The 26,429-nt window shown below is 41.9% G+C and overlaps 1 protein-coding gene across 4 annotated transcripts in view; it reads left to right on the top strand.

Annotated features, from left to right (window-relative positions):
• Positions 1-26,278, top strand: part of LOC123314773 — a 63,678-nt gene extending 37,400 nt beyond the window's left edge. For 2 of the 4 annotated variants that reach the window (XM_044900114.1, XM_044900116.1), the window contains 11 exons: positions 12,807-12,926; positions 13,863-14,046; positions 15,162-15,410; positions 15,470-15,718; positions 15,772-16,031; positions 16,091-16,385; positions 16,446-17,089; positions 17,151-17,896; positions 19,593-20,219; positions 22,406-22,755; positions 24,770-26,278. In XM_044900114.1, coding sequence (XP_044756049.1) covers positions 12,807-12,926; positions 13,863-14,046; positions 15,162-15,410; positions 15,470-15,718; positions 15,772-16,031; positions 16,091-16,385; positions 16,446-17,089; positions 17,151-17,896; positions 19,593-20,219; positions 22,406-22,755; positions 24,770-25,132 — 4,087 coding nt within the window. In that variant the 3' untranslated portion in view covers positions 25,133-26,278. Of the gene's footprint in view, positions 1-12,806; positions 12,927-13,862; positions 14,047-15,161; positions 15,411-15,469; positions 15,719-15,771; positions 16,032-16,090; positions 17,090-17,150; positions 17,897-19,592; positions 20,220-22,405; positions 22,756-24,769 lie in introns of all 4 variants that reach the window. The other 2 variants (XM_044900112.1, XM_044900113.1) reach the window with 1 other exon arrangement.
• The last annotated feature ends 151 nt before the right edge of the window (positions 26,279-26,429 follow it).

Below are 26,429 nucleotides of genomic sequence, written 5' to 3'. Positions count from 1 at the left end.
ACCTGGGTCCCGTTAACCCTCCCTTATCCCATCCATCAATCAAGGACCTCCAAGAATTCATAATAATGGGCGATAATAAGCCGGAACGAATTATGAACCTTACGAGCGTTTTCACATTCGTCGGGCGCCTCGTTTTTCATCTTGCGAGAGCGGGAAATGGAAAATTCGATATTGCGGCACCGGTCGGATGCTGATGGCGCAACACCATCAGACGTGTTGGTGTTGGATCGTCATCGAAACGGTTAATTATCAAATTATTCGAGAATTGTACTTGTGCAACGCTACCGTCGGCGTGGGAACGATGCGATTCTGCATCCCAATCTGACGCAGGCACGTCTCTCTGGCCATTAATTCTCTTTCCTTCCGTCTTTCTCTTTCTTCCTTTCCATTTCTCTCCTCCATATCAATGTCATTCTATCCCCTAGTCTTTTTCATCCTTTCACTCTTTTTATCTCCCTTTTTTTCTTTGCTAATCTCTGTTTCTATTACTCTCTTTCTTCCGCTTTCGTTTTCTTTCTATATCGACCCGGGTCATTTTACTGACTAATTTGAGGTCGTAGATCACGAATATGCAGTTAGATTTTTTCTAGGATCAGTATTTTGGGAAATGAATCACTTTTAGTGGAAAATTTCGAAAAAATCGGTCAACTTTGAGGAGTTGTAGCAGCCAGAAAAAAGGCACTGGACATATGCTGATTTTTTTTGCGATACATTGATCCTTTGCAAATAGAAAAAAACCAACTTTCATTCATCTACAACGATCGGTTCAGATTTTATGGTTTTTTCCGCGAAGGTCCAAGATTACGAATTTTCCATCGACCATAATTTGAAAAAAAATTTTTTAAGAAATATCTGTTTGCATATTCGTCATCTACGCCCTCGAATTAGTCGACAGTGTGAATTTGTTTGTGATCGGAGACCAAAAATTTTTTTCAAAAAATGGCAATTTTTCCTTACATATATGTATATATATGTATGGAAAATTTGAAAAAAAAATTATCTCCCCAATTTCCACCAAAATTGAATTATTTACTAAATCGAGGGCGTAGATCACGAATATGCAAACAGAATTTAGATGAACGGATTAGTTTTCAAGTTATGGTCGATAGAAAATCCGAAATTTTGGATCTTCGTGGAAAAAATCATAAAATCTGAACTGTTCGCGGTAGATCAATGAAAGTGGATTTTTTCTATTCACAAAAAAATCAATCAATCGTAAAAAAAATCAGCATATGTTCAGTGCCTTTTTTTTTGGCTGCTACAGCTCCTCAAAGTTTACCAATTTTTTTGAAATTTTCCACTAACAGGGTTTTATTTCCCAGAATACTGATCCTACTGAAAATATAATTGCATATTCGTAATCTACGACCTCGAATCAGTTTAAAAAAATGACCCGGATCGACATAGCTCGAAAAATATAGATTCAGAATACATAATTTCATCTTACTTGTTTCTATCCACGCATTCATTGAGCAATATCGGCCGGGGTCATTTTAGTGACTGATTTGAAGTCACAGATCACGAATATGCACTAAGATTTCTTCTAGGATCAGTATTTTGGGAAATGAATCACTTTTAGTGGAAAATTTCGAAAAAATCGGTCAACTTTGAGGAGTTGTAGCAGCCAGAAAAAAGGCACTGGACATATGCTGATTTTTTTTGCGATACATTGATCCTTTGCAAATAGAAAAAAACCAACTTTCATTCATCTACAACGATCGGTTCAGATTTTATGGTTTTTTCCGCGAAGGTCCAAGATTACGAATTTTCCATCGACCATAATTTGAAAAAAAATTTTTTAAGAAATATCTGTTTGCATATTCGTCATCTACGCCCTCGAATTAGTCGACAGTGTGAATTTGTTTGTGATCGGAGACCAAAAATTTTTTTCAAAAAATGGCAATTTTTCCTTACATATATGTATATATATGTATGGAAAATTTGAAAAAAAAATTATCTCCCCAATTTCCACCAAAATTGAATTATTTACTAAATCGAGGGCGTAGATCACGAATATGCAAACAGAATTTAGATGAACGGATTAGTTTTCAAGTTATGGTCGATAGAAAATCCGAAATTTTGGATCTTCGTGGAAAAAATCATAAAATCTGAACTGTTCGCGGTAGATCAATGAAAGGGGGTTTTTCTATTCACAAAAAATCAATCTATCGTCAAAAAAATCAGCATATCTTCAGTGCCTTTTTTTTGGCTGCTACAGCTCCTCAAAGTTTACCAATTTTTTCGAAATTTCCCACTAACAAGGTTTTATTTCCCAAAATACTGATCCTACTGAAAATATAATTGCATATTCGTAATCTACGACCTCAAATCAGTTTAAAAAAATGACCCGGATCGACATAGCTCGAAAAATATGGATTTAGAATACATAATTTCATCTTACTTGTTTCTATCCACGCATTCATTGAGCAATATCGGCTGGGGTCATTTTAGTGACTGATCTGAAGTCACAGATCACGAATATGCTTCTCCCATCACTTTTTCTCTTAGTTTCTTTCTCCCCACTCGCTTTCTCTTTCACTTTATATCTCTTAACTTTTCTCCCTTCTCTCCCTATATTTTTCTTCCTTTATCTCCCTCCGTTTCCCTTCCCTCCTCGCTCTCTCGTTATCCTTGCTTGATCCTTCTCCCTCTCTCTTCTTCCCTTTCTCTTCCTCCCTCTCTCTTCTTCCCTTTCTCTTCCTCCCTCTCTCTTTCTTCTTCTGTCTTTTCCCTGTCTCCTCTTTCCTTTCTTATCCTCAATATCTCTTCCTTTCTTTCTCTTCTTATTTTTCTCTTACCCCCTCTCTCGTTTCGCTCCTCTCTTTTCCCTCTCTGTTCCTTTTTCCCTTCCTTCCTCTTTCCTCCACACTCTCTCTTCCTTCCTTTCTTATCCTCCCTTTCTCTTTCTCCTTTTTCTCTTCCTCTTTTTTTCTTCCTCCCTTTCTCATCCTCATGCTCGGTCTTCCTCCATTTCTCTTCCTCATGTTGTCTCTCCTGATTCTCTCTTCCTCCCTCTCCCTTTACCCCTTTCTTTATATTCCTCATTCAATACATAATAGATGGAATATTCTGAGATATCTTATATCGAAAAACACCAATTCTTCATTGGTCCTCTCTCAAGCCCGATTATAATCCCAGTCCTGCACTGAAGCTGTGTGAGAAAATGACAAGTGGGATGGTGACGACATCCGTAGTAGTTTATGAATTAATTATGTATACATATTTTAATTGCGTTCTTCATCATCCCACGACAAGTACTCCACATTCCGAAACGATATTGCACGCTCTCCGTGCACGTTAATTGATAAATGTAAAAAGCGAGCAGTTTAATCTACATAACAGTCGGCCTGTTTTGTATCTGAAACGACATTTCGCATAATTGATCGATGTTAATTAGCAGGAAGAGTGTTAATCGGTCGAGTGATGAAATGAGTAGAGTGTTTCCTGAAATTGCTTTCCCGCAACACTCATCTTGATTTTAAGTTGATAGGTGTGTTATATTTGCTCTCTTCTCAACTGTGAACTTTCTTTAAAGAGGAGACGTTGTGTATTTTCACTAGACACCCTGTTTACTGGATTTAAATCCCATCGAAACCAAGCAAACATCTATGTTCTCCTCTTATATGGATAACTGGAATTGTAGAGGACTTAAAGGAGTGGTATTATTTTGTCCGATTAGTCGTAAATGAAATCTTCTTCCTTTCGCATCATTTCTGTCTGATGCCACCGGGTGTATTTTTAGAGCGACGCTTGTCCCCCCACGACTCGGCATCGCGAAATTACCCAATTTCCCCTCAACCGGCAATTTCGGTTTGGCGGAAGTGCAAACAAACGGAAGTTACGTCAAATACGTCGAAATATAGATCGTCGGTCGGTAGGCTATTTATACCCACTGTACTGCCGCCATGTTGCGGTCACCGCAACAACAGGTAGAATGACAAAGCGCCGCTCGAAGTACAAAGCACGTGCTCCGTCAGTCTGGGAAGCTGTGCTCTTCTCGATCAAGAGACGTGCATCTATTTTCAGGTGCTTTGGGTTCTTTTTTCGGAGCGTGGGTGTCAATAAATCCTCGCAGTATCATCGATGAAGATGTGTGGAGGGACTTTGTTATTTATGTTATTAAGGCTCTTAGTAGACGTCGACTTTGGCCTGTTTTAAGGTTGGAACTAAATCCGGACGGTGTTTTTGTTGGAGAAGGATTGAAGTGTGGAAGTTGAAGATTTATGGTGTTAACATCTTGATGCGGGTTTGTCACCAACGATTTCCCCTATTTTTATATGCTTCTGGAATCAGGTTACCCGTTACAAAGTGGAGTTTTGGTTTTAATATCCAACTCACGTCATCATGAGGTTTATTCCAAGAGTGACAACTGAAAGTTAGGGAGATCTGTGATGCACAGTGAAGTAAATTGAGCCAATGGAAGTCTGAACAAGGATTCTGTGGCCAAGATTGATGGCTTTTGCGGTTATGCACAGCACTGATGGCATCAGCCTCCTCATACAAATGTTCTTAATTCTCTCCATCGTCTTATGGAATCTCCAGGAATCGATTTCCATTTAGGTGAGCTTCAATTAGCTTCCGAGTCTTTCCATTTTGATACAGGAGCTTGTTCAGCTTGCTATGAGTGTTTGTCAGGTTAGAATATGTACTTTTAACGGATGCAGCCTTGCGGTCAGACGTTGGCCGGTGGATTTTCGAAACCGAAGCCACCCTTGCGTGTTCACGGATCATTATCCAGCTAGTCCGGCTTGCATACTCCCCGATATGTGGTCGAATAACAAGCATTCTCCAGTTTCGACCATTCAATACCGGGAGCCAGACCATGGCTGCTAATTACGGAAGTTTCGTATACAACGGATGATATATTAGAACGTCTACGGCCTTAGTCCGGGTATAAATCGGATTTGAACGCGGAGAAACCAGATATATTCAGCGTTCCGAGCCAGTTGGTAGGAATCCGCATAAGGGAGGCAGCTGCGCGGTTTTTGGTTCATTCATCAGAGAGGGGAAGAAATGACTGGAGATTTCACGGGAGGTTTTGTTCTGATCTGGGCTGGGCCTGGATGGAAAGCCTCTTTGGAGTAGGCAAATTGAGACCGCTGCTAGAAATGCGTTAGGGGCTTTGATGGCGTTCAGAAATCTGGCTGGTGAATATTGGGATGGACGTAATGTTCGAGAGACCAGTATATAGGGTGAGTCTTTGACTCGTACAAACACTCAACAGTAGATTCTTGGGGTCAAAAGAAACACTGTTTTCCTTTAACATTTTTTTCGAATCGACTCGGTTTTAAAGATACAGGCTGTTGAAAAAACATGAAAAATAGTTATTTAATCAACTAGGTTATTAATGAAAGCTATTAATGATTGAGATATTTGAAGCTGGAATTGTAGTACATAGATAAATTGATTACTCTCTAACCATCATAATCTTTCTGTAACCTTAACAATGCATCTCTTCTAAATTCACCCGCTAGGTACTACGAAAATCAATGCGACATACAAATAAAATAATTATTTGGGAAGCTGCTGAATACTTTTATGTTCGATTACCCATGACAATAATGCATTAATAGGAAATTAACCAATAAAAGAGTTCATTAACAGCTAATTTCGTGTACGTTAAACAGTGCAATTATTAAGAGGTCAGCGGAAAATAACTATTCCCGATCACCATTTTTCTATTTTGTGGGGTAAAACCGGTCTTAGGCCACGAAAAAACGCCTCAAGACCTGTCGAAGCCGTGGATTTCATTTCCCGAGGCCGAACTGTTTTTTGCGGGGTTACAGGGCGGCATTTAGGATTCCATCCGGCGTCCTTAATACACCAAACCACGGCAATAAATCTCATTTGCAAAAACTCCGCCGGACAAGACGGGAAATTGTACGTGACGCGAATCGTCGATTTTCCCAGACGGATTTTTTTCCGTCCCGGCAGTTTCCCGCGCGTCACAACTCCGCAACATCCATTTCCATTATTTCCCGTCCGCGTCGAGTCGAATTTCCCGCACAGAAATGGCGGAGTTATTTATATTTACCATCAATTCGGGTTTATCTCTTTCGTTTTTTTTTTCGTCGAACAAAGCGACGGTTATCGATGGGGCGCAAAAAAGAGCATCAAACGGCCGGAGAGCGATGAAAATGAGATATTCGGCGTCGAGTTTGACGTGTGCCGGTAGGGTTACAGGTGCGCCAACGTAACGAGCGTAAACTGGCGTTCCGGAGCGTTATCCAATTGATATTTCTGTCCGTTTGATCTCGCGGGTATCGTCAACAACCAAAAACGCGACCGATAAATGGGCACAGAGGGGTTAAAACGACGAAAATTTCACTTATTGGCTGCCCAAAGCACTTTCCGAATCAATAATTCATCTTTTCGTTTACTCTCAGAATGAATTTTGACAGATAAACTGGTAAAAACATGATTGGCATTGAGCTCAACTAGTATTGCAAGCAAAGACTTGTCTTGGCATTCCAGTTGCCTCATAAGTGATTACAAATATTCAATAGTAGATTCTAGAGGTCAAAAGAAACACTTCTTTCCTATACCATTTTTTCCGATTCGGCCCTGATAAAAAGATATAGCCATTTTGATCAAAATGAGCTATGCCACCCCTGAATAAACAAAGTAACCTTCAGAATAACTAGCTAGATCTCTGTGACACTACACATCTGTGGATCTTTTAAACAGAGTTGCATTCAGTCAAATTACCCAAGTTTTCAAATTTCACAGATACGTTTTGATTTTTGAACATAAAAATTCTCAAAAACGGCGCATTATACGAGAAAATATGACGGATACTTTTATTTTACAAAATACTGAAATATTCGTTAGATAACGTCCAACTTAGTTTCAGGAGTTGGGTTCTTTAAATTTTTGGTATGTTTATGGTGCGTTATGGGCATAATGAGAAAACTGGAAGACGTGGGTGATATCTTGTGTTCGAAAAAGATTCGGCAAATAAATGAGAAACTATATTCCGAAATTCATTTCATTCGATAAAACCGTTTGTGAGATAGAACTGAAAATAACATTTATGTACCAGGTAGGAGAAACTGTATATTGTAGTCAAGCCTGTTGATAGACGAGGCGAAGCCTCGTCTAGTAAGCAGGCGAGGCAATAGACGAGACGAATATTACAGTTTTTTGTAGACCTATAATTACTGATAACCATATGTATATCCTTATCCATTTTTCATTCTGAAATCACTCGTAAAATCTAGAAAATTTCGTGAAAAACTGATCGAAAGAGTCTCTGAAATGACAGTTACAATCGTAGATTCACGAGAATGACACAATCGCCGCATTTCACTTGTACATTTTGATCTCATTCCAGTAGCAGTAAAATTTTTCCATAATTTCGTCATAAAATGTCGAATTTCTTGAAAATTCCATGCGACTAATTGGAGTAAGTCGTATAAATAACTTCCTAGTGGCTTGATGGAATCTGGATTTTCTCCTGTAATGCCCAATACCTCACAGAAACCACCCTGTATGTGAAAGCATTTCAAGACGACTCTTTGTTAGTTAAATTATTATCGCCAGTAAAAAGTTCCCGAAAGTTCAACAGGGGTGCTGTTGTACAGATTCCAAAAGCGGTAGCTTTTGGGGTTGTTAAAAGGAATTTTGTCGGTATTAGGGTTTCGCACCAATGCTGTATTTGCCGTAAAGGGGGAGATTAAATGTGTATTTCGAGTTGTTGAGGGAGATGATGTAGAAATCCCTCATTTATTGTAATACCGATTGCTATAAGAATTCTTGAACTTCAAGTTTTCGAAAAAATATCATCGGTTTTAACGTTTTTCTGTATTCTTGCTTAAATACGAATATTTTGAGTTTTATGTGGGTTAACCACTAGAACAGGGGCTTTCACACTCGTTGTTTTCACTGTAGAAACTTCTTTCAACTCTGTCAAAACGGACAATAACCCACTAGAAACTGTTCCTCCATTATACGTCCGTAAACCACGTCGATAAGGGCACAAAGGATTGGTTGGTAGATCGCATTATCGGGCACAATTGTCCATTTACGGACATATTTTTGGAGTTACGACAACTGCAAAAGCCCGAATGCGAAATCTACGTTTTCTACGTCTCGAGACCCTTTGAAAAGGGTCGTAATTCTTCCTATAAACGAAATTGAATTTTGCTTCGCATCCTCCAGAAATACTTTGCGGTAGAAATAGAGTTCAAGAACTCCTTAAGAAAACGTGAATGTTTTCTTCCTATTCTCGTAGATATTCGTTGGTACTGTTTGTCACCTGTTCCAATAAAGTTCAAGACTTGATTTAATCAATATAATCCTCGAGACTCTGAAAGCTCCAAGTATTATTAATCGTTCTCTCTTACTTTCTAAACTAATTAAAAGTTGGAAGAATCGACAAGGCAGGAATGCTGTTTTCATTTGGTTGCAGCTGAGGTCTTGTTTTGGAAAATACGTCCCTGGATATCATAAGTGTGATTCTTCTGTAATTATGAAGAATCTTCCCAACCACAATTCGATTGTGTATAATAGAAGGCTAGGCTTCTTTGAAGGCATATACAGATGCTGCTTTTTCAGATAGAATAATCACAGTGAAAACGAAGGAATTCATCCACTGAGCACGTCTGGGAAAATATGTCTGAAAGATCACTCAATTTGAACCCATTGTCCAAGGATTTAAACTGTCTTGGTCGTGAAATTTGAGATACTGATTGTGTAAAAAATTGTTCAAACTGTTAGTAATAATTCTCGAGTTATAGACATCTGGCACATCCCTTGCACTCCTACGGATTCAATCTAGAGACCGTAAAAATAATAGAGACGACTTTAACGCGCGGTCTCGTGGAGTCAACGAACCAAAAGTAGCGATAAAGTCACCTTGATCCCTTATCTTCAATTAGGAGGGAGAGAATCCGGCCAAACCTCCCTTTTTCCCTTCGAAACGCTTCATTAGAACCGTCTATACGAGAAACACACTCCTTTACGCTCTGTCTCGCTATCTCTGATTTATATATACGGATCCATAAATTAATTTGTACTGCAAGAGCGAGCCCTGTAGCAGACTTTTTTCGAACCCTGTCTCCAGACCTGGGAGAAAGAATGGCTCGCCGAGAAAGTAGGGGAAAGTAGAAATGGTGGTCTATTTCTTTATTTTATGTAATGGAGGTTTCGAATTGAACTGTCGAAGAAACTACTGTAGACTTTCGAGTTCCGTTCATTATGAAAATAAATGGATCTGTATGTGAAATGAAGGGAATTTGGAAAAAGGTGTTGGCAAAAGTCCTACCTACGAGGATGTATTGATATCAAGTTAGCCTAGACTAGTTCCATGCATGAAAAAATATTTCGTTACCAAATCAACGAACAATAACTCATTAGAAGTGTCAGTGTGAAGTTTGAGGTCAAAAAAGTAAACCAGAGTTACGCAATAAATTAAAAGCAAGATGTCCACCGAAATTGTGAAAATCGAAACATTGGAGTATCTAGCCATCATCAAGTACCTGTATAAAAGGGTTAAGAGGTAGGCAGATCTACGAAAATATGTGTAATACCCTTGGTGATCAATGTCCTTCGTATGTGATCGTGAAAAATTGAACTGCAAGCTTCAAAAGAGGTAAATTTTCCATTGAAGATGATGACCGATCGGTAAGGCCAGTTTCTGTGTCAGTTCCCGAAAAAATCGATACAGTCCATGACATGATTTTATCAGACCGTCTAATTGGGCTAAAACGGATATCCGAAGCACTGAATATTTCCTACGAACGCGTTCATCATATAGTTCACGTCAATTTGGACATGAGAAAAATTGGTGCAAAATGGATCCCCAGATGTTTGAATGTTGACCAAAAGCGTGCAGGGGTAGAAGCATGGCGTTCGATCTGTGCTCGATTTGAAAACGATGTAGACTTCTTAAACCGAATTGTTACTATGGATGAGACTTGGGTACATTTCTACGATCCAGAAACAAAGCAACAATCGATGGAATTGCGACACTCTGGTTCTCCAAGATCTAAGAAGTTTCGTGTCCAAAAATCTGCTGGAAAAGTTCTTGCTGCAGTTCTTTGGAAATGCCATGGAGTAATCATGATTGATTTTTTGGATGAGGGTAGAACAATAACCGGAGATTACTATTCGACATCACTGACCACTCTACGGGAAAAAATTAAAGAGAAAAGACGCGGAAAGCTATCCAAAGGTGTTTCGTTTTTGCAGGACAACGCCCCTGTACACAAATCTCATGTTGCCATGCAAAAAATTCGTGATTTAGGGTTTGAATTACTAGAACATCCCCCTCGTTCACCAGATTTGGCTCCATCCAACTATCTTCTCTTTCCTCAACTGAAAAAAAGTTTAAAAGGACGTAAATTTTCTTCCAACGAGGAGGTGATGAAAGCTGCGGAGGTCTGGTTTGCAGAGCAAGAAGAAACATTTTTTTTAAAAGGTCTATAGACGTTCCAGGTTCGCTGTAATAAATGTATCCAATCAAGAGGAGAATATGTTGAGTAATAAAATATTTCGACATTGAAATTTTGTTTGTTTTTATAGTAGGCTAAGAATTTTTCAATATATCCTCGTATACTAAGTGAACAGAATACCCACGACGCCCTCCACGAAAACAAATCTCGAATCTCGTTTTGACTAGTGAGATAACGACGTTCTCGTAAAGCCCATTTCACTTACGTCTTCCACAATTAATTTCCCCTCATGAAAATTCCTCCTTTGATAAGGCGCAACGCGGAAGAAAAAGAACGGAAAGAAAATAATCTGCTTAATTCGAATTGCTGCAAGACCGCGAGAATGCCTCAGATCTTTCTCGCTCTTCACGGGTTTCCTCTCCAATTAAGTTGTCCGAAGATCCTGAAGGAGTGATTTTTTTTACGAATCGGCTCCGGTGCTAGACGCAGGAAACGAATCAAAGTTCGCAGACGAACGCGATCAAATCGAGCAAATATTGGGGTTGAAAATTCTCTCTGAGGACGCTTTAAATATGCATCTACACGCTCTCTGGGAATTGGGTGTTCGGATTTATCTATGGATGGCAGTTGTATTTTAGAATCTTTAATTTCGATTTTGGTTTCTTCACTTGAATCACGTTGCCTAGGGATATTTAGTTCTTTGTTTCAGTCCTCAATGTGCTACCCTAAAAACGAGTCAATCTTAGGCCTTTGTAGGCTAATCTCATAGAGTAACGTTTAGTGATCTCCACTAAGAAGCTCGTAGGTCAGATATACGGATTTTCTATTCGTATTTCGTGACGTACATCCTCAGAGCGAAGATTTCGGACGCGTTATGATTCCCCAGGTTTTTCCGCGGTATAATAAACCAAAAATGACCGGAGGAAGAGGGTCTAGAATGTTCGAATGCGGTCGGCTCGCAATTCCACTCGAAGCAGCAATCTCCCCGGCCAGAAAGAAGTGTCCGTTGAATATTTCATCCGTCCGAGCATCCATCCCTCAACATCTCTCGGAATATCGCATCGGCCGGATTCCGAAGAGATTAAATTGAGTGCGAGAAAAGATGAGACCCGTCAAGGGTGGCTTCCCGAGGGGTAGGAGAAGAGAATGTGCCTCGAACGATGGTGTTCGGCACTTGGAAATTGGGGTGATTTCTACAATGATCCCACTGGAAAACGTGGGTTTCGAAAAGGGGTCAATGTTGACTGGGGCGGCCATCTTGTATCGGAGACGTCCGTCTGTCAAATCTACTGTTTGTCTGATGAGCTATTCAACCACTAGTATATGAGTTTCTAGGTTCACATGGAAAAAACGTTTTTTTGACGTTTATAATTGGTAGGTTACAATATCGATTGAAATATACTAATAATCAACGTAGATTCAACCGATAATGTCAACGTTACCTGAATACTGAAACTCAACGTATAATTCTGGTGATATTTCCAAATAAACAGCGTTTAGAATTCGTAATTTCTAAACGAAATTGCAACGCTATCTTTCCGTAAAATTTTCGTTACGAAAAGAATGGTGGCTACGTGTAACAAACCAAGAATATTGGAAATTGGGGTGATTTCTACAATGATCCCACTGGAAAACGTGGGTTTCGAAAAGGTCAATGTTGACTGGGGCGGCCATTTTGTATTGGAGACGTCCGTCTGTCAAATATTCTGTTTGTCTGATGAGCTATTCAACCACTAGTAAATAAGTTTCACATGGAGAAAACGTTTTTTGACGTTTATAATTTGTGGGTTATAATATCGATTCAAATATACGAATAATCAACGTAGATTCAACCGATAATATCAACGTTACTTGAATACTGAAATTCAACGTATAATTCTGGTGGTATTTCAGCATGAACTTCAACGTTTAGAATTCGTAATTTGGGAACGAAATTGCAACGCTATCTTTCTGTAGGATTGTCGTTACAAAAATAATGGTGGCTACGTGTAAGAAACCAAGAATAAACGTGAGAATGTAACGTTCTCTGAAACTAATATGAAACGTATTTCCTAGTGGAATTTTGTCGTTCTTCGAACGATGAGTATTAATATCGTTACTTGTTAACGTTTTTTCTACGTATCCATGTTTATTTGGTGTTCAAATAACGCATTCTGTTGAATCTTGTAACTCAGTTTCTAGTGAAATCGTATCCAGGCGTGTTGGACATTCAGAATCCTCCAGAAAAACTTATTTATTAACTTTTTATGCACGTAAAATGTACCTTTCACTATTCTCACAGCTCTCAACACATCATTATTTTTTCTCTTGAACTGAAGAAGCTGAAGAATCCTATATAGACAGGAATTTTCTCATATATCCGCCAGTTCACCCCATCGAATGCCGACTGACGTTTTTTTTTTGTTGTTTCAGTCACGTGACACGTACCGCCGGCTGGTTACCACCGGCTGAAGCCTGGCGCAGCGGGGAAAACGCCCTCCCTTATGGGTGGGAGCGCGCCCTGGACGATTCTGGACGAACTTACTACATCAAGTGAGTATATTTCCGACAGTTCCCGACAATTCGTTCAGCGTGAAAAATCCATTTTCCCGTTGAAGCTCACAGATCCGATTTTAGTCCCAGTTTGTTCCAGGATCACTGCAAGTCCAAAAAGATTCTGTTTGCAATAGTTTTCAGGTTAAGAAGAAAAAAAATCAATTTGAAATGAAATACGATCGAGTTTTCATCAAAATATGAAACAGTCGTTGCAAAATGGTGAAAGCGCAGCGAGTTCCTTCGCCATTTTGTACCAACATGAACAACGTGCAAAACACAATAAAAGCACCATACCCAGAGATTTCCCTTCACCGTCGACATCCGTCTCTTCTTCTCCCGAAGGCCCTAGATTGTCTTGTAAATATGCGACGATCATCTCAACTCTGCATTATTTCGTTTAACTTGTTCACGCTCCGAGAGACAATCGAATTTCACGCTCAGCGTAGCACGTAGGAAAATAAGCAGCGTTATCTATATACAGAGGGGTCCACGAAGGGAGGCCGCGGCCAAACTTGCATCGTTAAAGGGATTGTTCGTCCCTCTAGCTAGACGAAATGTGCAGGAAGTGAACACGGGTCTGTTTGCGTAGAGCATACACGGTTCAAGATGTAAATTGTGAGGGGATCTTTATTACATCGACACTGCAACAACCCCATCAAGAGTCAATTAGGGCGCTTTGCATAACTAGTTCGAGGGGGGGGTTTGGGGGAAGTGTTTTTCTTATTTTCTCCTTTGGTTTGAACAGTTTGGTTTGAGTTGTTGCAATTTACTCTCTGTCTTCACTGCTCACTGCCCTACTATTGTCCCTTTTATAGAAAGAGGTCCATTCTTATCTAGAATTTACTGGAAGAACACAGGGGTTCTCTCTAGATATGAATGGATCAACTTTTTCTCATCATTCTGGAACAATTACCATTTCTCCTTATGTTTCAGCCACGTGAACAAAACGACCACCTACGAAACGCCCGTTATAAGGTATACGGAACCTTTGCCCATTCCAGAGCCTCGCACTGTACAACTGGAAAGATCCACCACCTTGGGTTTTGGCTTTGTTGCCGGCTCCGAGAAACCAGTGATTGTCAGATTCGTTACCGAAGGTGGACCTAGTGTAGATAAAGTGAGTGAAGAATCGAAGAAAAAAAATGGTATTTTACTCGCATATTATGTAATTAATCCCAGTTTTCTGAGGAAAATTGGAATTCATTTTAGTGCATTCCTTTCGTTTTACGTTTCCGCCTTTGAAAATATTCACTATATCGCTTTCTGTTATATTTTATCGTACTTTACCCTGTTTCGCGAGTCTGACTTTTCCCTTCGCTATCAGTCATGGCGCGTAAGCCTTGGGGTACTGAAGAGAAGGTCCCGTCAACCCCCCTGTCCGCGTTCCGCGTCATAAGTGTTGAATCCAAAATCTCTTCTTTTCTATCATTCATGGCGCGTAAACCCTTGGGGTAGAGAATAAGAGATACCGCTCGTCGTCAGTGAAATTCCGTAGTTGCGCTAAAAATAGACCTTTTCTTCGCTATCAGTCATGGAGCGTTAGCCCTAGGGGTAGCGAATAAAAGTCTCGAATAGACCCGTCCTGGTTGTGTTTCATTTCTGGAGAAATACAATTACATCCCGATACCGTATAGCAAGTCATTTCACTTCGCGAGGTCATCCTTTGTATTCATTTCGTCAGTTCTGGTTGGCGCATTTTATTGAACAACCTTTGATTTTTCGCTGTACCCGGTATAAACTTTATAAAGTGCTCGTGACCGGATAGAATTACCCGAATGTATGTTTGCTGATAGATTCGCTCATATTTCATACCTACACATATCTCCGTTGTACATATAATCAGGTTCCGAAGGTGTGAATAAACTAGTACATAATTTGATTTTGACTACTTCGTTAGCGCTACCACCCTAGATAACAGCTCCGACTAGCAGCTACTCTGGTAGGTTTGCTATTCTTCCTAGTGAAAAGAATAGCTGGCGCTCGAGATAAGTTTTCTCCGAGGTAACCACGTTACAATTATTCCTATCATTTCCTCAGATGGTTCACCAAACGTCGTTCTCGTGAGTAGATATACGAAGAGAGTTCTGGAACAGTCGCGATCTAAACATATATTTTATTAATTTGAGGATCTAATAAATTTAACTTGTATGTAAAGTTAGTGGGTATCAAATAGCCATCATATGTGTCTTCTCCGATCGAATCTATGAATATATTCACCTCTTTCTGTTGTAGCTTCTCCCCGGTGATCAAATTTTGGCTGTGAACGAAGAAGACGTGAAAAACGCACCGAGAGAACACGTGATCTCTCTGGTTCGAGCATGCTCCAAGACTGTAAAACTGACTGTGTGCCAGCCCCCGGAACAGCAGGGCGCCAGGAAATCAACCCTGCTGTCGGCCACCAAGAAGGCCAGACTTAGGAATAAGCCGTCCAGAGTGAGGTTCGCTGAGAGCGTCTGCGTGAATGGCGCCCCCTTGTTTCCGGTGAGGAAAGCTCTCATGACTTTTGGGCCTCAAGCTCCTCAAATTTCTCATCCTTTCAGGCGTCTGCTTTCTCACTGGGCGATTTGTGCGTGGCCCCTATGGCGAACGTCCTCAAAGTGTTCCTGGAAAACGGCCAGACGAAATCGTTCAAATACGACGCTTGGACGACGGTGCACGACGTCATGAGCTCGCTGGAGACGAAGCTGCAGTTGCAGGCCACCGAGCATTTCAGTCTGGTGGTCGAGCACATCAAGTCGGTCAAGAGGAACAAGTTGACGCTGCTGGATCCCCAGGACACCTTGGCGAGGGTAAGTTACGTCCCGCTCGAAGAAATGCCAGATAGATTTTGTTCCCCTTCCAGATAGCATCAAGACCTGGGGCTTACAAGCTAAGATGCCTGTACCGAGTTGCTTTCGTTCCACCGTCAGCGGCCGCCCTGGCCCAGAGAGATCTCAACGCTCTAGATTACCTCTACACCCAGTGTTGCAACGACGTGATCCAGGAAAGGTTCGCTCCAGAACTGCAGTACGACACCGCCCTCAGATTGGCAGCCCTGCACATATACCAGCACGCGCTGGCCAATAACATCGGCTCAGGAAAACTGACCATGAAGACGATAGAGTGAGTATCCAATCTCTTCTCCTCTGTAAAAGCAGCTTCTTCATCTGGCGATCTTCCAGGAGAGATTTCGGCCTGGAACGCTTCGTCCCGACATCCCTGTTGGAGAACATGAAGCGGAAGGAGCTGAGGAAACTGATAGCCCACTTCCTGAAGCTGCATTCGAGCATGGCCGGCCCCGGGAAACAGCTGACGGCGCTGCAAGCCAAGCTGCACTACCTGGACATAGTGAGCCAGCTGCCAAGCTACGGGGCCAAGTGTTTCTCAGCCGGGCCCAAAGGGGACTCCATGGAGAGGGTTATCTTGGTCAGCCCCAAGTTCGGAATCAGTCAGATAACGGGAACAAGGAATTCGATAGTAAGTTCTCCACTTTCATCGAGTTTATCTCTTGTGATATCCCGATTTCTGTCCCTACAGCCTGTACCAATAGCCAACATCGAAGAGATGCGCAGGATCGAGGTGAGGAGCGACGACGAAGTCAGCAGAACCGTCCTCATCAGGCTCCAGAACGACAAAATGGTGTCGATATCGTTGGAAGAGAGGGACGCCAGCGAACTGGTCCTGGTGCTCCGGGGCTACTTCCGGCTGACCACCGGCCAGAACCTGCCGGTGGACCAGGAAGAATCCGCCCCCATGGACGACCTGGCCCCGCCCTACCTCTCCCAGCACAAGGTGGTGCCGGAGAAATGGAGCTACATCAACCACAACTCCGTGAAGACGGCCTGCTTCGCCATGCAGCCCGTCTACCAGGGTATCAATAGGAAGACGAACGGTCTCTACAACACCATCGGTCGCCAGAGCAAGACGCCGGTCATGCTGGGCGCCTACAGCCTGGACAACAACATGAACAACTCGCTGTCCAACAGGAATCACCAGTTCAAGGCGCATTTCGGCAGTCGGTTCGATCCCAACTACGAGCTGCAGAGCGTGGTCAATATGGAGATTTTGGACGGCGGAAAGGTCGACGCCAAGAACGAGGAGGTGCTGAGGAGGGTGCAGGAGATGCAGATGATGGTGGAGGACTCGCAGAAGTACTTGACGGAACAGGAGAACCTGGACAGGTGAGATGACAGCTTCCAACTTCATCAGGAGCTCCTAATTCTGTTTTGTTTCTGGTTGTAGACTGAACGCCCTAGCTGAGTGGCAGGAGACGAGCGTGGACATAGAGAGCGACAACGACAGCCAATTGACGGACGACGCGCCCGGCAAGTTGAAACACAGCGATTCCCTGCTGCTGCTCACCAGAGACCACGCTCAAAACCAAACGAAGAACGGCTTCGCCAACGCCGCCATCGAGATGCTGCGTTCGGAGATGTCCAACAACCTGTCCGAGAGCGACAACGACTCCGTCATCGCCTCTCCTCACAATTCACCGCGGAGGATCAACGAGATCAAGCAGGGCAGCAGCATGCTCACCAACAACAGGGTCAGCTTCGGCCTGAGGAGTCCCGACACCGGCAAGGACGCCACGGACTTTCAGGACTACCTGAAGAGGATGCGGGAGATGTCGCGAAACAGGGAGAACGCCGCCGTGGAGTCTGCGGAGGAGATGTACGTCTTCGATCCCGACATAATCGACCTGACGATGCTGCCGCCGCCTGCCACCCCCGACGAGCTGGATTGTGGTGCCTTACCGACGCCGATAAACGTGCCGCCTAGCTCGTTCGCCGACTCCGTGGAGAAGCTGGACAAGCTCTGCGCTCTGGCCGAGGAACAGGACCTGGAGAAGTTCCTGGAGAGGGTTACCGTGCCGCCGCCCACGTTGAGGGTCACGCCGTCCGTTGAGTTGACGCCTGAGGAGATCAACTCGTTCATCATTCCGCCGCCGCCGATGCTGGTGGATCGCGACGCTGGGCAGCAGAATGAGGGTGAGTTTCTTCTATATACTCACTTCATAATTCACAATTTCCTATGCGTGAAACTTTTAAAGTCTCTGTGAAGGTCATACGTGCTGAAGCTTTTCGAATTCTCTATAAGGAAATATTCGCTGGAGCTTTTTATTTCAAATCTCTGTGAAGGAAAACGCGCTGTAGCTTTCTAAAGTCTCTGTAAAGCAATACGTGCTGAAGCTTTTTGAAGTCTCTATAAAGGGAATGCCTGCTGAAGCTTTTCTAAGTCTCTGTAAGGGGAATGCGTGCTGGAACTTTTGTAAGTCTCTGTTAAGGGAATGCGTGCTGAAGCTCTTCAAAGTCCCTGCAAAGGGAATACGTGCTGAAATTTTCCAAAGCCTTTGTAAAGAGAATACGTGCTTCATAGTCCCTGTAAAGGTAATAGGTGCTGAAACTTTCGAAAGTCTCTATAAGGAGAATACGTGCTGAAGCTTTTCATAGAACCTGTAAAGGTAATACGTGCTGAAACTTTTTATTTGAAGTCTTTGTAAAGGAATACGTGCTGAAGCTTTTTGAAGTATCTATAAAGGGAATGCGTGCTGAAGCTTTTCTGAGTCTCTGTAAGGGGAATGCTTGCTGGAACTTTTGTAAGTCTCTGTTAAGGGAATGCGTGCTGAAGCTCTTCAAAGTCCCTGCAAAGGGAATACGTGCTGAAACTTTTTATTTGAAGTCTTTGTAAAGGAATACGTGCTGAAGCTTTTTGAAGTATCTATAAAGGGAATGCGTGCTGAAGCTTTTCTGAGTCTCTGTAAGGGGAATGCGTGCTGAAACTTTTGTAAGTCTCTGTTAAGGGAATGCGTGCTGAAGCTCTTCAAAGTCCCTGCAAAGGGAATACGTGCTGAAACTTTTTATTTGAAGTCTTTGTAAAGGAATACGTGCTGAAGCTTTTTGAAGTATCTATAAAGGGAATGCGTGCTGAAGCTTTTCTGAGTCTCTGTAAGGGGAATGCGTGCTGGAACTTTTGTAAGTCTCTGTTAAGGGAATGCGTGCTGAAGCTCTTCAAAGTCCCTGCAAAGGGAATACGTGCTGAAACTTTTTATTTGAAGTCTTTGTAAAGGAATACGTGCTGAAGCTTTTTGAAGTATCTATAAAGGGAATGCGTGCTGAAGCTTTTCTGAGTTTCTGTAAGGGGAATGCGTGCTGGAACTTTTGTAAGTCTCTGTTAGGGGAATGCGTGCTGAAACTCTTCAGAGTCCCTGCAAATGGAATACGTGCTGAAACTTTCCAAAGTCTCTGTAAAGACAATACGTGCTGAAGCTTTCCATAGTCCCTGTAAAGGTAATACGTGCTGAAACTTTTCAAAGTCTCTGTAAAGAGAATACGTACTTAACCATTTCAAAGTCTCTGTAAAGGGAATACTCGCTGAAGCTCTTTATTTAAAGTCTCTGTTAATGAAATACGTGTTGAAACTTTTTATTTAAAGTCTCTGTAAAGAAATGCGTGCTGAAACTTTTTGAAGTTTCTGTAAAGAGAATACGTACCGGAACTTTTCAAAGTCTCTGTAAAGGGAATACGTGTTGAAGCTCCTTTTTACCGTTTTTGGATAGTCTTTGATTGGAATACGGGGTGAGCCATTTCCATTTCTTTTACCGACTACTTTGATTTTTGGAGGATACTTGGAGAGTTCTTCAAATAATCTGTTTTTGGAATATTTTTCCATGGGGATTTCTTTCAGATTCGTCCACTTCTGATAAGTCTCAAGAGCAAGAATCGCCATGTTACCAGAACAGAAGAGAAGCGGAAATGCACGAAAATCGAGAGGTAGACTGCGCCAAACAGACTGTGATAGAATACGCCACCGTTGACAGAAGAGGACCCTTCTCTTGCTGTTCCAAGGGAAAGAGCGACAAGCCGAAAGAGGCCCGCGACGAATGCATCCAGCCTCCTCCGCGGAGATGCTCGGACGAGAAGCCTCCCGAACGACCTCCCAAGGTCTCGCCGCAAGAGAGGACCCGCTCCCATTCCCTGACCAACAACACGCTCAAAACCTTCAGCGAATTCCCTCCCAAGCTACCCCCGAGAAGCGACAATAATCACCAGGCGCCCCCGCACCTGTTCCTGCCTCCCAAGAAGCCGCCCCTGCCGCCTGTGCCGTCTATGGACGTGTTGAGGTCCAAGAAGAACGTCCCGGCCCAGACCAAGCAGCCGTCGGAGGTGCGGACTGCCGGGATCGGTTCGCCTCATCTCCAGAGGAGCAGGAACATGTACAGCGAGCTGGAGAATAACTTGAGCGACAAGGGAAACTCCGTGGGGTCGTTCAGGCAGGCCACGGCTGTTAGTACGCCCACTTCTCCGCACTTGGGTGAGTACGCAATGAGTGTTGTTGGTCAAAAAAGGGGTTCAGAAGGCATAGTCTATTTATTTCAGCAAGGCGACGACGTGGTGGTGAATTTAGATGTAGAAGAAGGCCTAGAGATTCTCTGGGAAAAATAGTTCTCAGGGAATACGTGCTGAAGCTTTTCAGAGTCTCTGTAAAGGGAATACGTGCTGAAGCTTTTCAGAGTTTCTGTAAAGGGAATACGTTCTGAAGCTTTTCAGAGTCTCTGTAAAGGGAATACGTGCTGAAGCTTTTTAGAGTCTCTGTAAAGGGAATACATGCTGAAGCTTTTCAGAGTCTCTGTAAAGGGAATACGTGCTGAAGCTTTTCAGAGTCCCTGTAAAGGGAATACGTGCTGTAGCTTTTCAGAGTCTCTGTAAAGGGAAAACGTGCTGAAGCTTTTCAGAGTCTCTGTAAAGGGAATAAGTGCTGAAGCTTTTCAGAGTCTCTGTAAAGGGAATATGTGCTGAAGCTTTTCAGAGTCTCTGTAAAGGGAATACGTGCTGAAGCTTTTCAGAGTCTCTGTAAAGGGAATACGTGCTGAAGCTTTTCAGAGTTTCTGTAAAGGGAATACGTTCTGAAGCTTTTCAGAGTCTCTGTAAAGGGAATACGTGCTGAAGCTTTTTAGAGTCTCTGTAAAGGGAATACATGCTGAAGCTTTTCAGAGTCTCTGTAAAGGGAATACGTGCTGAAGCTTTTCAGAGTCTCTGTAAAGGGAATACGTGCTGTAGCTTTTCAGAGTCTCTGTAAAGGGAAAACGTGCTGAAGCTTTTCAGAGTCTCTGTAAAGGGAATACGTGCTGTAGCTTTTCAGAGTCTCTGTAAAGGGAAAACGTGCTGAAGCTTTTCAGAGTCTCTGTAAAGGGAATACGTGCTGAAGCTTTTCAGAGTCTCTGTAAAAAAAATACGTGCTGAAGCTTTTCAGAGTCTCTGTAAAGGGAATACGTGCTGAAGCTTTTCAGAGTCTCTGTAAAGGGAATACGTGCTGAAGATTTTTAGAGTCTCTGTAAAGGGAATACATGCTGAAGCTTTTCAGAGTCTCTGTAAAGGGAATACGTGCTGAAGCTTTTCAGAGTCTCTGTAAAGGGAATACGTGCTGTAGCTTTTCAGAGTCTCTGTAAAGGGAAAACGTGCTGAAGCTTTTCAGAGTCTCTGTAAAGGGAATACGTGCTGAAGCTTTTCAGAGTCTCTGTAAAAAAAATACGTGCTGAAGCTTTTCAGAGTCTCTGTAAAGGGAATACGTGCTGAAGCTTTTCAGAGTCTCTGTAAAGGGAATACGTGCTGAAGCTTTTCAGAGTCTCTGTAAAAGAAATACGTGTTCTTTTAGAATAGGTATTACATTTAAATCTGCGATTATTTTTCTGGGAGAAAATCCACTTTAAAGGTGACCTCTGAAAAATCTTGAAAAAGATGGGGTCAGTTAAAAATTCGTCAAGACCGAACGGTTGCTTCGAGATCACTCTAGTTCTCAGATTTTTTACTAGAAGAGTTGCTCTTTCAGAATAGGTATAACATTTACAACCACTGGGTTGATGGCAAGTAATATCAGAACAGGATTGGCCAAAACCTGACGCGAAGTGCCGTGACGTCATTGCTTTGCTTGAATGAATAGACTGTAACGACATTTTCAATTTAATATCACGAAATTCGAGTAAATTTCGATGGCGAACAGCTCATCATGATTGCGAGTTCGAATGATACAACATGGGCAACGTGAAAATGTTAATGGTGCACTTGCTTTACAGGCGATTCGAACATTTATTTGGATTAAATCGATTAGGGGGAACGTCTTTTCTCATGTAAGTTTCAAAGTAGCCACCCATCTAGCCAGATTTAGTACCCCTTGCTCGGAATCTGAAGCAGCATGAAAATGATTGCCAATCTGTCCCGATATAGTCCTAGTTCGAAATAGCTTTAAAAAAGTTAGAGCGACATTTAGAATGCAGTTACGGGAACGTCCAGGATGAAGGATAATACTCAGAACGTTCAAACACTCGAAATATAGGTTGAATAATCGTTTCCAATTACCTTGACCACATCCTCAATCGGCGACGTTAAAAAAATAATCTAGAACAGTTCGAATCGCGCGTTTTTGATCTCGTTGTCCACTATTTGAATGTTTCTGTGTCCCCTCGACGCCACGAATCCCTCCTACGTCTTTCCCGCTTTCAGGAAGGGGTTTCCAATTCTCCGCGGCGTCGAAATCGAGGGATTCCCCGCCCACCACTCCCCCGTTGCAGCACTGCAGCCATCTGCGGTCGAACAGCTACAACCACTACGACATAAAGAGCAGGATAGCCTGTTTCGAGTCGAAACGTAAGGAATCGGAGGGCTTCAGCAACGGCGGTACCTCGCAGCCTTCGCCTGTAAGGAACGGATGCTCATCCACCGGCGAGAACCTCATAGCCAAGACGGACGTCGCGATGGCCAGCCTGTTGGTTAGGTTGGATCAGGTTGCCGCCCAGTGCAGCGCCGCGCAGACGCAAGGAGGCGGCAGGTTGATCTGCGAGGAGAAGTTCCAGGTGAGTAAAACCCTCTTTATAGGTTGAGATCCCCTTTTTATATGATGATTCACCCCTCTTTAGGTCAAGACACCAATTTATAGGTTGAGTCACTCTCTCTACAGGTTAAATCGCCATCTCAATAATTTAAGTCACCCTCTTCATAGGTAAAGTCACTCTTTCTATAGGTTGGGTTAGGTTAGGTTGAGTCTCTATAGGTTAAGATGTCCTCTCTATAGTTTAAGTTAAGATCTCTCTAAAGATTAAGTCACTCTCTCTATACGTGGAGTCGCCCACTCTATAGGTTAAGTCACTCTCTCTACAGGTTAAGTGGCCCTCTCTATGAGTAAAGTCACTATCTCTACAGGCTGAGTCGCCCTCTCTATGGGTCAAGTCACTCTCTCCACAGTTCAAGTCGCCCTCTCTTTAAGTGAAGTCACTCTCCACAGTTCAAGTCGCCCTCGTCGCCCTTTCAATAGTTTAAGTAACCCTCTTTAAAGGTTAAGTCACTCTTTCTATACGTGGAGTCACCCTCTCTATAGGTTAAGTAAGTCTCTCTATAGATTAAGTCGTCAAGTCATTCTCTGTACAGGTTAAATCGCTCTCTCTATAAGTCAAGTCTTTCTCTCTACAGGCTAACTCGCCCTCTCTGTAGGTCAAGTCAATCTTCACGCAGATTGATCTTTATAAGTGACTCTCTGTAGAGAGAGTGACATTTTACACGTAGGCGTTAAGTCACCCTCTCTATATGTCAAGTCACTATTTCTACAGGCTAAGTCGCCCTCTCTATAGGTTGAGTCACTCTTTATACAGATTGAGTCGTCCTCTCTATAGGTCAAGTCACTCTCTCTACAGGTTAAGTCGCCCTCTCAATAGTTTAAGTAACCCTCTCTGAAGGTTGAGTCACTCTCTCTATACGTGACTCGCCCTCTCTATAATTTAAGTCAGTCTCTCTACAGATTAAGTCGCCCTCTCTATAGCTCAAGTCATTCTCTCTACAGGTTAAGTCGCCTTCTCTCTATAAGTCAAGTCACTCTCTCTACAGGCTAAGTCGTCCTCTCTATAGGTCAAGTCACTCTTTATACAGATTAAGTAGCCCTCTCTGTAGGTCAAGTCAACCTCTCTACAGGGTCTTTCACGAGGAACCTCACCCATATTTATACGGGAAACTACTGAACGTATTTTCATGAAATTCAGCACTTATAAGTATTTCACGATGCTGATGAAATCTAAAATATTTTCAAAGCATGAGCACCTCCGGTTTTTCCGGAAATGACGTCAACTTCCGTTTTTCAAATTTGAACACCTTTTTTTTATTGCAGCAATAGATTCCTTAGAAAATTTCAAGTTATTTTGATGTAACATTTTTCAATTTTGGTAGGAAAATTCTCTCTGAGCGGGAAAATTCGAAAAAAAAATCGAAAATAGAGCTCCGCTGAAACAAGAATAACTTCGAGGTTTTGGATGGAAAATTTTCATTTTTGGAGTTTTTCAAGATGTAAGATTGATGTATCCTGTGAAAGACCCTGTATAGGTTGAGTCACTCTCTACAGGTTAAGTCGCTCTCTCAATATTTCAAGTCACCCTCTTTATAAGTAAAAGGTCACTCTCTGTAGAGAGAGTGATCTATATGTCAAGAAATTCTCTCTACAGGTTAAGTCGTCCTCTATATACTTCAAGTCACCCTTTCTACAGGCTAAGTCGCCCTCTCTATAGGTCGAGTCACTCTCTCTACAGGTTAAGTCGCTCTGTCAATTTTTAAGTTACCCTCTTAAAAGGTCACTCTCTGTATAGAGAGTGAACTTTTCAGGTCACTCTCTGTAGGGAGAGTGAACTTTTACGCGTAGGCGTTAAGTCGCCCTCTCCATATGTCAAGTAATTTTCTCTACAGGTTAAGTCCTCCTCTCTACATATATGTCAAGTAATTCTCTCTATAGGTTGAGTCACTTTCTCTACAGGTTAACCTCTCTATAGGTTAGGCCATCCCAGCCCTTCCTTATTCTCTTTGAATTTTCCAACTTGTTCCTCTTCTCAGGCAGCAAAGGAGGAGCTGATCTCCCAGTCCCTCCAGTTGGTGTCGTCGAGCAAGATGTTGGTCATAGCCATGTCCGATCTTTCCCTGCCGGATCTTCCAGAGAACCTGGCCATATGCCTGACCATACTCCGTAGACTGACGGAACTGTGTCAGGACTTGGCCAACCACACCACCGCCCCTCTGCAGACCAGGAACTTGATACTGAAGGTGCACGACGTCACGGCCGCCTTTAGGAAACTGATAACATCCGACATAGACAGGAGTTCGCAAAAAGTCATAGAAGAACAACTGGCTGCTCAGGCTGAGGGTCTGGCCAACGTTCTGGCAACGCTGCTTAGGATCTTGAGGGTTTTCTCGCCGTGAACGAAAATTGGATCTTTTTCGAAAATTTGTATCGATACTAGTCAAGGTGTTCATGACAAAGTGAGTTTTTGACCTCTACGGAAAGGAATCGGAAAGGACATTTGTGCTTCTGTGACAGTGCAAGGCCAAAATAATTATCCTTTGTTAATATTAAATCGTTCAAGTTGACTACAGTATTTCGAAACCTGTAAAAATGTAAGTCGTTTTCTTTTTCGTTTAATAGATTTTAATAATTTTGTTTAAAAGATTGTTAATTTTTTTTTATTCTTAACTTTATTGATGATAGAAGCGTTCAACTTTTCGTACCTCCATAAGTTTTATTTTCTAGTCAACGTCTCAACAATCATTATTGTCGTAAAAAATAAAACTAATTTTTAATATAGGGCCCAATAAATGAAGACGAAAACTAAGACCAAAACGTGTAGATATGCAATATAGTTTTGAATAAGTCTGAATAGAAGAATACTCTAAGTATGTGATATAACTTCAAACGTTGATACAATTTAGGTAATATTATATGAAATGATAATTATATATGTTGCAGTAACCAATGATTTAGTCTATAAGATAGTTGATAAAATAATTAACAGTAATATGAAAATTTTGGGTTTGTTATGAATTTAGGCGAAAAGACTGTATATTGATTGAAAAGACAACACCTGGTCAAGGAGGAAATTGTAGGCAAATATAAAAAAGTGCAACGAAATAAATGGATTATTTATTTTGATTCCACTTTCGTTGCATGATTTTTCAATTTCCTTGTTGACCATAAAGTCGGTAAATAAAAATTAGTAAAACTCATTAAAGCAAATATCAAAAGAAATGAAACGAGCTAAGCCATCATTTTTCTTCAGTATTTAATATTTCAACGGCTCGAATAGATTGTAAGTATATTCTGAGTTACCGTAAAAAGTACATTTCGTTTTTATATCTTCATCTCTTTTCTATATTTGAAGTGTTTAATAGTTGTTGATAGTCTTCGTTATTATTCTTGTGGAATATATTATATAATTGTTTTTTGGATCTGTAGTTGGTTGTTTCTCTTATTGTTATTTTTGACAACTAATATTTTTTAATGAAGGAATTAATATGTTGATGTTGAACATATCCTGAGTATATGTGACATAATAAAATATTGAAATACGACCTTATGGTCATCTTTTTTTATTGTTATATTCGAAGAATTTCAGGTTTTTTTTTGGTTCGTCGTTTATTCGAGAAGCTGGACAAATCACGAGGGGTGTCAACTATTGAATTAAATTAATTTCATCGTAGAACTTGGGTAAGGTAAGCGATA

The sequence above is a fragment of the Coccinella septempunctata genome, chromosome 6 (genome assembly GCF_907165205.1).
Source record: "Coccinella septempunctata chromosome 6, icCocSept1.1, whole genome shotgun sequence".
In the NCBI taxonomy this organism is placed as follows: Eukaryota; Metazoa; Arthropoda; class Insecta; order Coleoptera; family Coccinellidae; genus Coccinella; species Coccinella septempunctata.
Note: the sequence above shows the minus strand (reverse complement) of the source record. Positions and strands in the feature narration are given on the sequence as shown.